Below are 12477 nucleotides of genomic sequence, written 5' to 3' on the forward strand. Positions count from 1 at the left end.
GGAAAGAACACGGAATCTGTGGAGTGAAAATTAATCATGGACTTTGTAGTGAAGCAGTTTGGAAAATCACACTTGGGTTAGGCAGTATGAAGTATAAATTTTAAAGCAGGTGATGCAGACCTAATATTATGTATTTCTTGATCCGGAACTGGCGATCGCCATTATGTTACAATGTAAGCCACACTGAGCCTGCAAATAGGTGGGATAATGTGGGATACAAATGCAACACAAATATCCTGGCAGTGGTTTCAACATTTAGCTGCAAGCACACCCATTCAATTAAATCCCCTCAATTCAGAACCCACATGCAGAATTTAATAGGGGTTTTATAACACTGGAGAAATCAGAGGGAAATGGATTAAGAAGCTTCACTTGCTAGATACTAACCCTCCATTAGATGCTCACTCTGAGGGTGACACTTCATATAAGAAACATTTATCACTGAATTAAAATTGCCCCGTTCTGGAATAAAAATTCCCCCTTTACTCTAAATCATACCCTTTCAATTTGATCTTAAATAAGAGCCTTCAGAATTTACTCCAGTGTATGAAAGTTGTAAATACAGATATTGCTTGTCCAATACGATAGTTTGAAAATTTCACCCAATGAAACATATTGACTGAAAATTTGTTACCTGTAACTCCAACAGTCCTCTGTGTAGAACCTTCCCTGCTTGCACAGCATTGTTTACAAGACCTTCTTTCTTGATAACATCAATGACTTCTCTAAGCATCAGGTTCTTGGAAGGCTCTCCAAGCCAGGTATTAAAAATCCGAAAAGGCTTGTAAAGTAAAAAGGAAACGTTTAGAATCAAGAAATAATGCTTTATAATCAATTAATGGTGCAGTGAGGAAACATACTTATATGGATGGTGGCCCTGAACAGCCTTAATCAACACTTAAGGGCCAACTTTCAAATCTAAAATATATTTTAGAAATGAATCAAGTATTTTCAAATGATTCTGATCACTGAAAACCTTCAATGTGGAAGACACAGCAACTCTAAGCCCCTGCTTTAAAATCTGTAGGTTACTGCTTAGAATTGTAGGAGTTCATAAAGATTTTGATAATTCTACAACTGGTATAATATATAAATTTGGTTCTGCTAATTAGCACCTCAAATTTATGTACTGAATTTTATGAATACAAAATGCATGCATTTCTATCTTCTACCTGTGTAGATGCATAGATATAGTAGATATACGCACAGTACTTTCAGATTAACAAACATTTGTACCTGCCAGTCTAGATCTGTAGACCCTGGCTGTTTAAATGGTTGTAATGGGGACCTGATCATGCGTCTATTTTTTTTTTTTTTCAAGTCACTGGGTTGGAGTGGAACTCTGCTCATGATGAGTGCCACACCTGAAGGGAAGCTTTCATTGAAATACTTACAGCATCTGGTCTAAACTCGTTCTTGTGAAAAAATCCTCCAATCATCATCTTCTTGCTGAATGATACTATATCCGCTGGATCCTCCATGCCCCAATGTTCATGGGCCCAAAACTTTCCGGTGGCACCACCTCCTGTCTGCACTTCATCCACCAAAAATGCACAACCATGCTGTCCAGATACATCAAAAATTTGGAAGTCAGAAATCCAACACTTCATGATGAAATACATGTTTATTCTCTTGCTCAACAGAAATGTTATTTGTACACATAGATAAATGCAAACTATATTTATTTCACGTGACTACCTTCAAAGGGTAAAATGAAGTTGCTTACCTGAAATGGGGATTAAGGTACACAACAGGGGAATGCAGCCACACTAAGGTTACATCATCTGATGGAGCCTTGTGTGTCAGTCTCCTGTAGCTCAGAGCAGTCTAAAATTTGAGTTTTTTTGAGCGTGGGGTGGGGGGAAGGGTGCAGCTCCTGTGCATAGAGAGGAAAACCCCTGCTTGGGTTAGATGAGATGGATGTAAAAAAATAAAATAAAAATGTAGGCAAGTCGATGGATTGGTTTAGATGAAAATCTGAAATTATTTTGGAATTTGAGATGCATTCGCAAACATCCCTTTTATGTTCAACATTTTTATTGGTGTCATACTGAGATTTACAAGGTCCACATTCTGAGGATACACAAGAAAAATTCCTATATTAAAGTACACTGCGCAATAATGTGTCATTGCTTACCGGCACCAATCTTTTAGCTTTTTATCCCCAACTCACCTCTTTTTATTATCTTCCAAGCTTCTTGCAAGGATCAAATTCAAACTCCCTCCCCATCGATATTGCAAGTCATAACATGTTGCCAACCCTTATGGAATCCCCCTCCCCCCTCATTCCTCCCCTCCTCCTCCCTGTATCTCCACCCTTCCTCCCCTCCCCCCCTCGAGCCCCTATCCCCGATATCCCCCCTGGGTTTGTGTTCTGATAACCCAGGTGGGTCCCTACTCTCCCCCTCTTGTCAACCTACTCCGTGGAGATAGATCATCGCTTAACCAGTAGTCCCCATGCAGGTCTACAACATATTTAACAATAAGCTGCGTCCTCGTGGGCTTAACCCCTGTATATATGGATTCCAGATCAGTAAAAAGTGATTTTTTTCTTTTTTGGGGTTCCCTTTTGCCTCCTTAGCTTCCCAGGTAGCTAGTTCATGTATTTGGTTCCGCCATTGCCAATACTCCGGTGGCTCTGGAGATATCCACCGCTGTAGCACACTCTTACGGGCTACCAAGCATACCTTGCGACACCACGTCCTAGCACTTTTAGTCTTGTTTTTAAATGCAGACTGTGTGTCTAGCACAAAGTGGTCCCAAGTTCCACTCACTGGTGCACAAACATCCCTTTTATTGAAAAATTGAGTGCATGGAGAATAATGAACTAGAGCCTGCAACTCGCTGACTTCTTGATAGGGAAGGCCCTATAATGAAGCTGACTGAGGCTTGGCCTCAGGCAGCAGGTTTCAGGGAGTAGCACATAGTCAGTCTTCTGCTATTCAAATAAAAGATGGGGAGATTACTGTGAATAGCAAAGAGCCTTACAAATGAGCGTCAGGCAAAGAGCAGGAGCCATACCGCGCAACATGTGTTGTACATGCAGCCGTTTGATTGCAATTGCTGCTCCACAGCTCTATCTTGCTTGCTTGCTGCCATTCCAACCCCCACCAGGCAGCCTGCCTTCTGTTGCTACTGCTGCCGTTTCTCTATGGGAAACCTGACTGAGGCCAAAAGATTTATGTAACAAGCCACAGACTTATATCTATAGGTGGATTAGCTAACAAACAAGAAGGACAGATATCCAGAACACTAAGACAATTTGTAAGCTTAGGCAATAAAGAATGAACACCTTCCACAGTGATGGGGGTCAAATGTGCTCTATACTAGATGACAGTACAAGAGCTGGGATGCCAGATGTACTGCTTCAAAAGTTGAACAAAATGGACATTAAGATTGCAGACACAACAGGACAGGGCTATGATAATGGAGCCCATATGAAAGGAAAAGGAGTGGTATGCAGGCTTGGATGCAGGAGCTAGATCCACTGGAATGTTTGGCCCTTGTGGGTCATATTCATTGAGCTTAGTGGTCAGTTGCCTCAGTGTCTCTTGAAGCCTGTAAGTTCTTTGACTCTATTCAAAGTACATATACATTTTACAGTGCCTCCAACCATTGTTGGCATCTGGGAACATCACATCTTGCATTGAAACCACTGAATACAACATGATGGGAAAGTCGTGTGGAGGCGGTAAAGGCTCTCTGCAACCAGACTGGGAAAGTGGAAGATGCCATAACTGCAGTCATGGAAGATGAAGCATTAACAGGAGCTAATCACATGAAAACCATTGCAGAAGGAACAGAAATAGCAAACAATATTTGCAATTTCAAATGTGTGTGTGTTGGTATTATGGCATGATATATTATTAGAAATAAATCTAACAAGCAAGATACCACAGAGAGGTCAGATGGACATTTCTGGAGCTATAACACAATTGAAAGCTGCAAAATTATTCCTCTAAAACAACTGTTCTGAACACATTTGAAAATGTCCTGAAAAGTACACAGATGATGGCCGAGAAACTTCATATTGATGTCAATTTCCCAGCTGAGCCCATAAGATCTCGCCATTAAAAAAAAGACACATTTTGATTATGAATCATGAAATGCGCCTATCACAGACCTCAAACAGAAATTCAAAGTAAATTTCTTCTTCAAAGTCCTTGATGTTGCAATTCAGTCAGTCAATGAACGGTTCTTGCAGCTCAGAGAGCACAGCAGGATGTCAGAGATCCTTTCAGTATTCCAAAACTCCAAGGAACTGTACACAAAGTCCAACATACAGTGGGGGAAATAAGTATTTGATCCCTTGCTGATTTTGTAAGTTTGCCCACTGACAAAGACATGAGCAGCCCATAATTGAAGGGTAGGTTATTGGTAACAGTGAGAGATAGCACATCACAAATTAAATCCGGAAAATCACATTGTGGAAAGTATATGAATTTATTTGCATTCTGCAGAGGGAAATAAGTATTTGATCCCTCTGGCAAACAAGACCTAATACTTGGTGGCAAAACCCTTGTTGGCAAGCACAGCGGTCAGACGTCTTCTGTAGTTGATGATGAGGTTTGCACACATGTCAGGAGGAATTTTGGTCCACTCCTCTTTGCAGATCATCTCTAAATCATTAAGAGTTCTGGGCTGTCGCTTGGCAACTCGCAGCTTCAGCTCCCTCCATAAGTTTTCAATGGGATTAAGGTCTGGTGACTGGCTAGGCCACTCCATGACCCTAATGTGCTTCTTCCTGAGCCACTCCTTTGTTGCCTTGGCTGTATGTTTTGGGTCATTGTCGTGCTGGAAGACCCAGCCACGACCCATTTTTAAGGCCCTGGCGGAGGGAAGGAGGTTGTCACTCAGAATTGTACGGTACATGGCCCCATCCATTCTCCCATTGATGCGGTGAAGTAGTCCTGTGCCCTTAGCAGAGAAACACCCCCAAAACATAACATTTCCACCTCCATGCTTGACAGTGGGGACGGTGTTCTTTGGGTCATAGGCAGCATTTCTCTTCCTCCAAACACGGCGAGTTGAGTTCATGCCAAAGAGCTCAATTTTTGTCTCATCTGACCACAGCACCTTCTCCCAATCACTCTCGGCATCATCCAGGTGTTCACTGGCAAACTTCAGACGGGCCGTCACATGTGCCTTCCGGAGCAGGGGGACCTTGCGGGCACTGCAGGATTGCAATCCGTTATGTCGTAATGTGTTACCAATGGTTTTCGTGGTGACAGTGGTCCCAGCTGCCTTGAGATCATTGACAAGTTCCCCCCTTGTAGTTGTAGGCTGATTTCTAACCTTCCTCATGATCAAGGATACCCCACGAGGTGAGATTTTGCGTGGAGCCCCAGATCTTTGTCGATTGACAGTCATTTTGTACTTCTTCCATTTTCTTACTATGGCACCAACAGTTGTCTCCTTCTCGCCCAGCGTCTTACTGATGGTTTTGTAGCCCATTCCAGCCTTGTGCAGGTGTATGATCTTGTCCCTGACATCCTTAGACAGCTCCTTGCTCTTGGCCATTTTGTAGAGGTTAGAGTCTGACTGATTCACTGAGTCTGTGGACAGGTGTCTTTCATACAGGTGACCATTGCCGACAGCTGTCTGTCATGCAGGTAACGAGTTGATTTGGAGCATCTACCTGGTCTGTAGGGGCCAGATCTCTTACTGGTTGGTGGGGGATCAAATACTTATTTCCCTCTGCAGAATGCAAATAAATTCATATACTTTCCACAATGTGATTTTCCGGATTTAATTTGTGATGTGCTATCTCTCACTGTTACCAATAACCTACCCTTCAATTATGGGCTGCTCATGTCTTTGTCAGTGGGCAAACTTACAAAATCAGCAAGGGATCAAATACTTATTTCCCCCACTGTAAGTCTGCTCAACTTGAAAAAATACTCTCCAGTGGTGAACTGCATGACACCAATGCAGCTGATTTATTTGACAAACTGAGGACACTTTTAAGACATGTATTTGCAGACTAAACTCTAAAGGACGTTCTGGAATACATTAACAAAAATCCTACCAACGTATTTCCAAATGCTTCCACTGCCCTACATATACTTTTGACACTTCCAGTAACTGCTGCAAGCGGAGAGTGCAGCTTCTTTAACCCAAAGCTGATAAAAACATATCTGCATTCCACTATGACTGCGCTTGCAACAATATCAACTGAGCATGAGTTAGCTCAAACCTGAGGTCTTAAGGAATCAGTTCGGATCTTCGCAGCCCAGAACGCACAAAAAGCACTCATCTGATTTTGAGGATCTACGACGCTTACATTCATTTTTTGATATTTATTTATTGCATTTATACCCCACATTTTTCAACCTGGTGGTTGGTTCAATGTGGCTCACAATTAGCTTGGTAGAAAACCATTTACATAATAGAACTGATGTGGTGTGAACAATATTGTTCAATCAGAAAAGTCCAGTTAGATCATTCATGTTCGAGTTGGGAGTGGTGTCCCGTATGCTGTTGTACTATGTGATGTCGTTTGAGAGGAGAGATTTGAACAGGTGTGCTTTCAGGTGTTTTCTGAACTGTAGATGGTTATTAGTTTTATGTTTTTTGGTAAGGAATTCCAGATTTTGGTGCAGATATAACGGAAGCTTGTTGCGTATGTGCTTTTGTATTTCAGGCTAAGCGTTGAAGCTGTCTACAAGAAGAGCTAAATCTTTATGAAAAAAAAAAGAAAAAGGACCTCCAATTGTATTGTAAGGACAGAGAAAATTAAAACAAAGAAGAAAAGGAAAACCAACCCATTTAAAAGCATTAAAAGGTTAGAGAATTGCCAAGCCACCATACTAGCAGCCTAAGATTCCAAGAAAGTTCTGCAGAATAAATATGTTTTTAGAGCTACTTCGACTTTTGTGTAGGAAAGCTCTTCTCTGAGGGATCGAGGGAGAGAATTCCAAAGGGGTGGTTCAAAGAAAAAAACATAGAATGTCTTATTCATTCCAGATAAGCTTGTGCAGGGGGAGGAAAAACTAGGCAAAAATCATTCAACGTTCCAGTAGACGTCAGTGTGGATACAGTGGCGTAGCATTCGTGCTGATACATAGAAGAGGACTGAAGAAGAGATATTGATGGGTGTCCGAGTAAATAAGTTTATGTGTAAGGGTGAGAATTTTATATTGGATTCAGAATTGTTCTCGAAGCCCATGACATTGAAATGAGGAGTTAAACTGTCAAATCTCTTCGCACCAGAGAGCAGTTCTGCATGGTCTGTAATCATTTAATTTTCAATGCAGACAAACCTGCGTAAACATTAGCATGATCCAATCGTGAAGTAATTAAAGCATGAATAAATGAAATCTGTCTGAAACTGATGAAGGCCTGCTAAACATGGTTTGAGTTTTGCTGAACTATATGAGGAAAAGGAGAGCTGATGATCAATTAAAACCTCTAAATACATAAATGAATCTACTGAAGTGTGTGGAGTTTTAAGGAGAGAAGCGGATACTAATGGTCTAAAGGACTCTTATCCAGCAGGGCGACTGATTTATTGGGAATACGAAGGAGATTATGAGAGTGTCATTGCCACCATTGTATCTCCATAAAAAGGTATACTTTGATTTAATAAGTTTACACAATACATTCCTGTTTTCCCTCCTCTTATTTTATATTGCATTTCACAATTTTTATATAGTAATACAAATGAAAACGCTCGATACAGAAATGCACGTCTCAGAAATACAACATAATAAAGTAAACAAGGAAAAATTAGTGCTTAACAGTCCACCAATAAGAGGAGATCTAAGAGAAAAGAAAAATCCCTGAAGCTAGGATTAAGGCAAATATAATTAAAAAAATACTTAAAGAGATGCTACGGATTATATACAAGCAAACAAATTAGTGTTCCACTACTAGGCACAGGAGATTGTCTTCTTTGCATCCAAAAACAACTTCAACTGATCTGGGTCAAAAAAAGTATATTTATAAGTGGAAAAGGTTACAAAACATTTGTAAGTGAATATCAACATAAAATTAATTCCAAATGAAACCATTTATTATCTCATTGACAATACTCTTCTTCATTATCAAAGTGACTATCCTTAAAAAAAAAAAAATCGAAAGATAGTATACAACAGTAGGGTAATTTTTGCAACTGAAATCGGGCGATATTTATAAAATCAGTCTACACAAATGAGGTAAAGAATGGGCACTCTTGGTTAACATATCCAAGGAGCAGGTATCTAGTGTCCAGACTCAGTGGACGGGGGTGGGGGAGATTATAGCAGGGGGAGGCTTACTTTCTACATTAATGTTTTAGGGGGAGAAAAAGATAAAAAAGGGAGGGTCAGGGGTGGTTCTACTAAGTGTTGCATTATTGATGTTGGTTAGCGTTTTTTGTTGCACTTGAAAAAACGTGTAACTAAATTATATTGATGTACGAATAGCGTTGTACTCAGCTGTTTGAACAATGCTGTTACTGTAATTGCTATGCCTTTGACTCAATAAAGATATTAAAAAAAAAAAAAAAAAAGATATAAGCAACAGGGATATCCCAATAACATTGTATATAAAGCTTTTAAGAGAGCTTCTAATGCTCATAGGTGCTGGTTATTCAATAAGCCCAAGGATTCTGGAAAAGGACTCAAATTGAAGATTACTTGCATGTTATCTCACTCCTAGCAAGCAAATCAGATTAGGAGGGCGATCACTAAATACTGGCCAATTTTGAAATTACATCCAATGTTTGAGAGCCTACCAAGATTTGCTTCTACTAGACGTTGCAATCTGGGAGAAATATTATCAGCTAATAGAGATTTTGAAATCATTCTAGTGGCAACCAATGTACACACTGTCAATATTTAATAATAACTACGGCTGTTACAAATCCTAAAACTGGAAAAATTGAGCTGCATTCACATATGGATTGCAACTCCCAACAAGGGAAAGGGGATGTGGTTACAACCAAAGCAGCTTACACATTATCAACAGGTACTTATTTTGTACCTGGGGCAATGGAGGGTTAAATGACTTACCCAGCTGCAGTGGGAATCAAATCCAGTTCCGTAGGTTCTCAGGCTGCTGTATTAACCACCAGGCTACTCCTCTACAAGTGGTGAATGCAATTAAATGCCCTTGCCAGTTATGGTATATAGATCAAACAAAACAGATAGCAGACCTAAATAACTTCCATTTGAATTGTCAAGAAGCTCCATTAGTGCAGAATTGACAGCAAGCAAATCATGAAGTTAAGGAATTCAAATTTGTGGTTTTGCTTCAAGTTAATTTGAAATGAGGAGGAGACATGTTGGTGATTTTGCTTCAAAAAGAATAAAAATTCATTTACAAGTGGAACACTGAGTTTCTTTCGCATTTGAAACCGATAGGAACAATGTATTAAGACTTTACTTCAGATTCATGGCAGCTCAATTCTATGGAGCAAAGATACAGGTTTTTCCGGACATTAGCAAGGCAACCCAGAAAAAGAGGAGAGAGTTTCTGGGACTTAGGTCTCAGATACTTTCATTGGGTGGTACTTTTAAATTGGAATTTGTATGCCGATGCTTAGTTTCATTTAATAATGTTCATTATGTATTCTTTGACCCAGAAAAATTGAAGCATTTAGTAATGGTTAAAGAAAGTGGGGATGTTCAAGTCTTGGAATCACCAGTAGGAAGCCAAAACCGCTGACTGAGCTTGAGACCCCGTCCTCCAAATATGTATTTTGAATATTTGAATTTTTCATAACATTTCCTTGTATCTTGATCAATGTTTAGTGGACTACAGTGGTGGAAATAAGTATTTGATCCCTTGCTGATTTTGTAAGTTTGCCCACTGACAAAGACATGAGCAGCCCATAATTGAAGGGTAGGTTATTGGTAACAGTGAGAGATAGCACATCACAAATTAAATCCGGAAAATCACATTGTGGAAAGTATATGAATTTATTTGCATTCTGCAGAGGGAAATAAGTATTTAATCCCTCTGGCAAACAAGACCTAATACTTGGTGGCAAAACCCTTGTTGGCAAGCACAGCGGTCAGACGTCTTCTGTAGTTGATGATGAGGTTTGCACACATGTCAGGAGGAATTTTGGTCCACTCCTCTTTGCAGATCATCTCTAAATCATTAAGAGTTCTGGGCTGTCGCTTGGCAACTCGCAGCTTCAGCTCCCTCCATAAGTTTTCAATGGGATTAAGGTCTGGTGACTGGCTAGGCCACTCCATGACCCTAATGTGCTTCTTCCTGAGCCACTCCTTTGTTGCCTTGGCTGTATGTTTTGGGTCATTGTCGTGCTGGAAGACCCAGCCACGACCCATTTTTAAGGCCCTGGCGGAGGGAAGGAGGTTGTCACTCAGAATTGTACGGTACATGGCCCCATCCATTCTCCCATTGATGCGGTGAAGTAGTCCTGTGCCCTTAGCAGAGAAACACCCCCAAAACATAACATTTCCACCTCCATGCTTGACAGTGGGGACGGTGTTCTTTGGGTCATAGGCAGCATTTCTCTTCCTCCAAACACGGCGAGTTGAGTTCATGCCAAAGAGCTCAATTTTTGTCTCATCTGACCACAGCACCTTCTCCCAATCACTCTCGGCATCATCCAGGTGTTCACTGGCAAACTTCAGACGGGCCGTCACATGTGCCTTCCGGAGCAGGGGGACCTTGCGGGCACTGCAGGATTGCAATCTGTTATGTCGTAATGTGTTACCAATGGTTTTCGTGGTGACAGTGGTCCCAGCTGCCTTGAGATCATTGACAAGTTCCCCCCTTGTAGTTGTAGGCTGATTTCTAACCTTCCTCATGATCAAGGATACCCCACGAGGTGAGATTTTGCGTGGAGCCCCAGATCTTTGTCGATTGACAGTCATTTTGTACTTCTTCCATTTTCTTACTATGGCACCAACAGTTGTCTCCTCGCCCAGCGTCTTACTGATGGTTTTGTAGCCCATTCCAGCCTTGTGCAGGTGTATGATCTTGTCCCTGACATCCTTAGACAGCTCCTTGCTCTTGGCCATTTTGTAGAGGTTAGAGTCTGACTGATTCACTGAGTCTGTGGACAGGTGTCTTTCATACAGGTGACCATTGCCGACAGCTGTCTGTCTTGCAGGTAACGAGTTGATTTGGAGCATCTACCTGGTCTGTAGGGGCCAGATCTCTTACTGGTTGGTGGGGGATCAAATACTTATTTCCCTCTGCAGAATGCAAATAAATTCATATACTTTCCACAATGTGATTTTCCGGATTTAATTTGTGATGTGCTATCTCTCACTGTTACCAATAACCTACCCTTCAATTATGGGCTGCTCATGTCTTTGTCAGTGGGCAAACTTACAAAATCAGCAAGGGATCAAATACTTATTTCCACCACTGTAAGTAATCTTGTTTAATTTTTCTTAAATCCATGAATATGTAATGGAGGTTTAAATTGTCTTTCGGAATATTTGCCTATTTTTCCACATTTACTCTGTGAATGTATTATTTTGAAAATGATAAATAAAATAAAAAAAAAAAAAACAAGTGGAACACTGTATATCCCAATGGACTCTGCTGTGGCTGTGACAGATAAGTGGTTTTTTTTCCACTTTTGACAAAATTAATTTTGATGGACAATGGACAACTATGATATAACCATAGTGCTATAATGGGATTAAGGTGATTTTATCCTTTAGCGGCATAAAGCACGCCGACACCAAGCACTTATTGCATTTTTTTTTAGAAAAATAAGTGATTCAATTAATTGGTAATGGTCTATTGAGGTGTAGTCTAGAGAAAAGTTGGCCTGCACTAGTAGTAGAGACAATAGCTTCTCAGGTCCAGTAACTCTCCATGACATGCCAAGGATCTTTATGTGAGCATTGATCCTCATGAATTACCTTTCTAGCAATGTTTCTCAGCTTCCTGAAAAAATCGTTGGATGCATGGTTATCACCTCCCTCGGACTGAATTGGCTCAACAATTATTCCAGCTACAGTCCTCTTCTTTTTCCTGTACTTCACAATCAAATCTTCAACCTGGAGAGGAAAAAAAAAAAAATCAGAAAAATTAGTCTTTTCAGCTCATTAGCAAGTAGAAAACAAAAATTTCAGAGCTATATTTTCCTTCTTAACACAGCTTGGATTGACACAACTACACAAATAAGAAGCTGAAATAAGTTTAGAGCTCATGTAATTTTAAGCTGAAAAATTGGGCTATGTAAATAAGTGATGCCCTAAAAAACCCCCAAACATTCAAATTATCATTAGGTTTATATGTTTTTATTTCAAATAATAAAATGTAGTTCACTATTGGGCTCATTTTCAAAAGAGAAGGGCGCCCATCTTTCAACACAAATCGGGAGATGGGTGTCTTTCTCCCAGGGTCGCCCAAATCAGCATAATCGAAAGCCGATTTTGGGCGCCCTCCACTGCTTTCTGTCATGGAGACGACCAAAGTTCCTGGGGGCGTGTCGGAAGCATAGCGATGGCAGGACTGGGGCGTGCTTAACACATGGGCATCCTCGACCGATACTAGAAAAAA

General features: G+C 40.6%; 1 protein-coding gene across 2 annotated transcripts in view; it reads right to left on the reverse strand.

Moving 5' to 3' along the window:
* ABAT (4-aminobutyrate aminotransferase) overlaps positions 1–12477 on the reverse strand; it is a 105558-nt gene that overhangs the window by 7702 nt on the left and 85379 nt on the right. For both annotated transcript variants that reach the window (XM_030212166.1, XM_030212165.1), the window contains exons 12-14: positions 11835–11972; positions 1395–1562; positions 635–781 (exon numbers count right to left, since the gene is read on the reverse strand). In XM_030212166.1, the coding sequence (XP_030068026.1) occupies positions 635–781; positions 1395–1562; positions 11835–11972 (453 nt within the window). The remainder of the gene's footprint in view (positions 1–634; positions 782–1394; positions 1563–11834; positions 11973–12477) is intronic.

Source organism: Microcaecilia unicolor, chromosome 8 (assembly GCF_901765095.1).
Source record: "Microcaecilia unicolor chromosome 8, aMicUni1.1, whole genome shotgun sequence".
Lineage (NCBI taxonomy): Eukaryota > Metazoa > Chordata > Amphibia > Gymnophiona > Siphonopidae > Microcaecilia > Microcaecilia unicolor.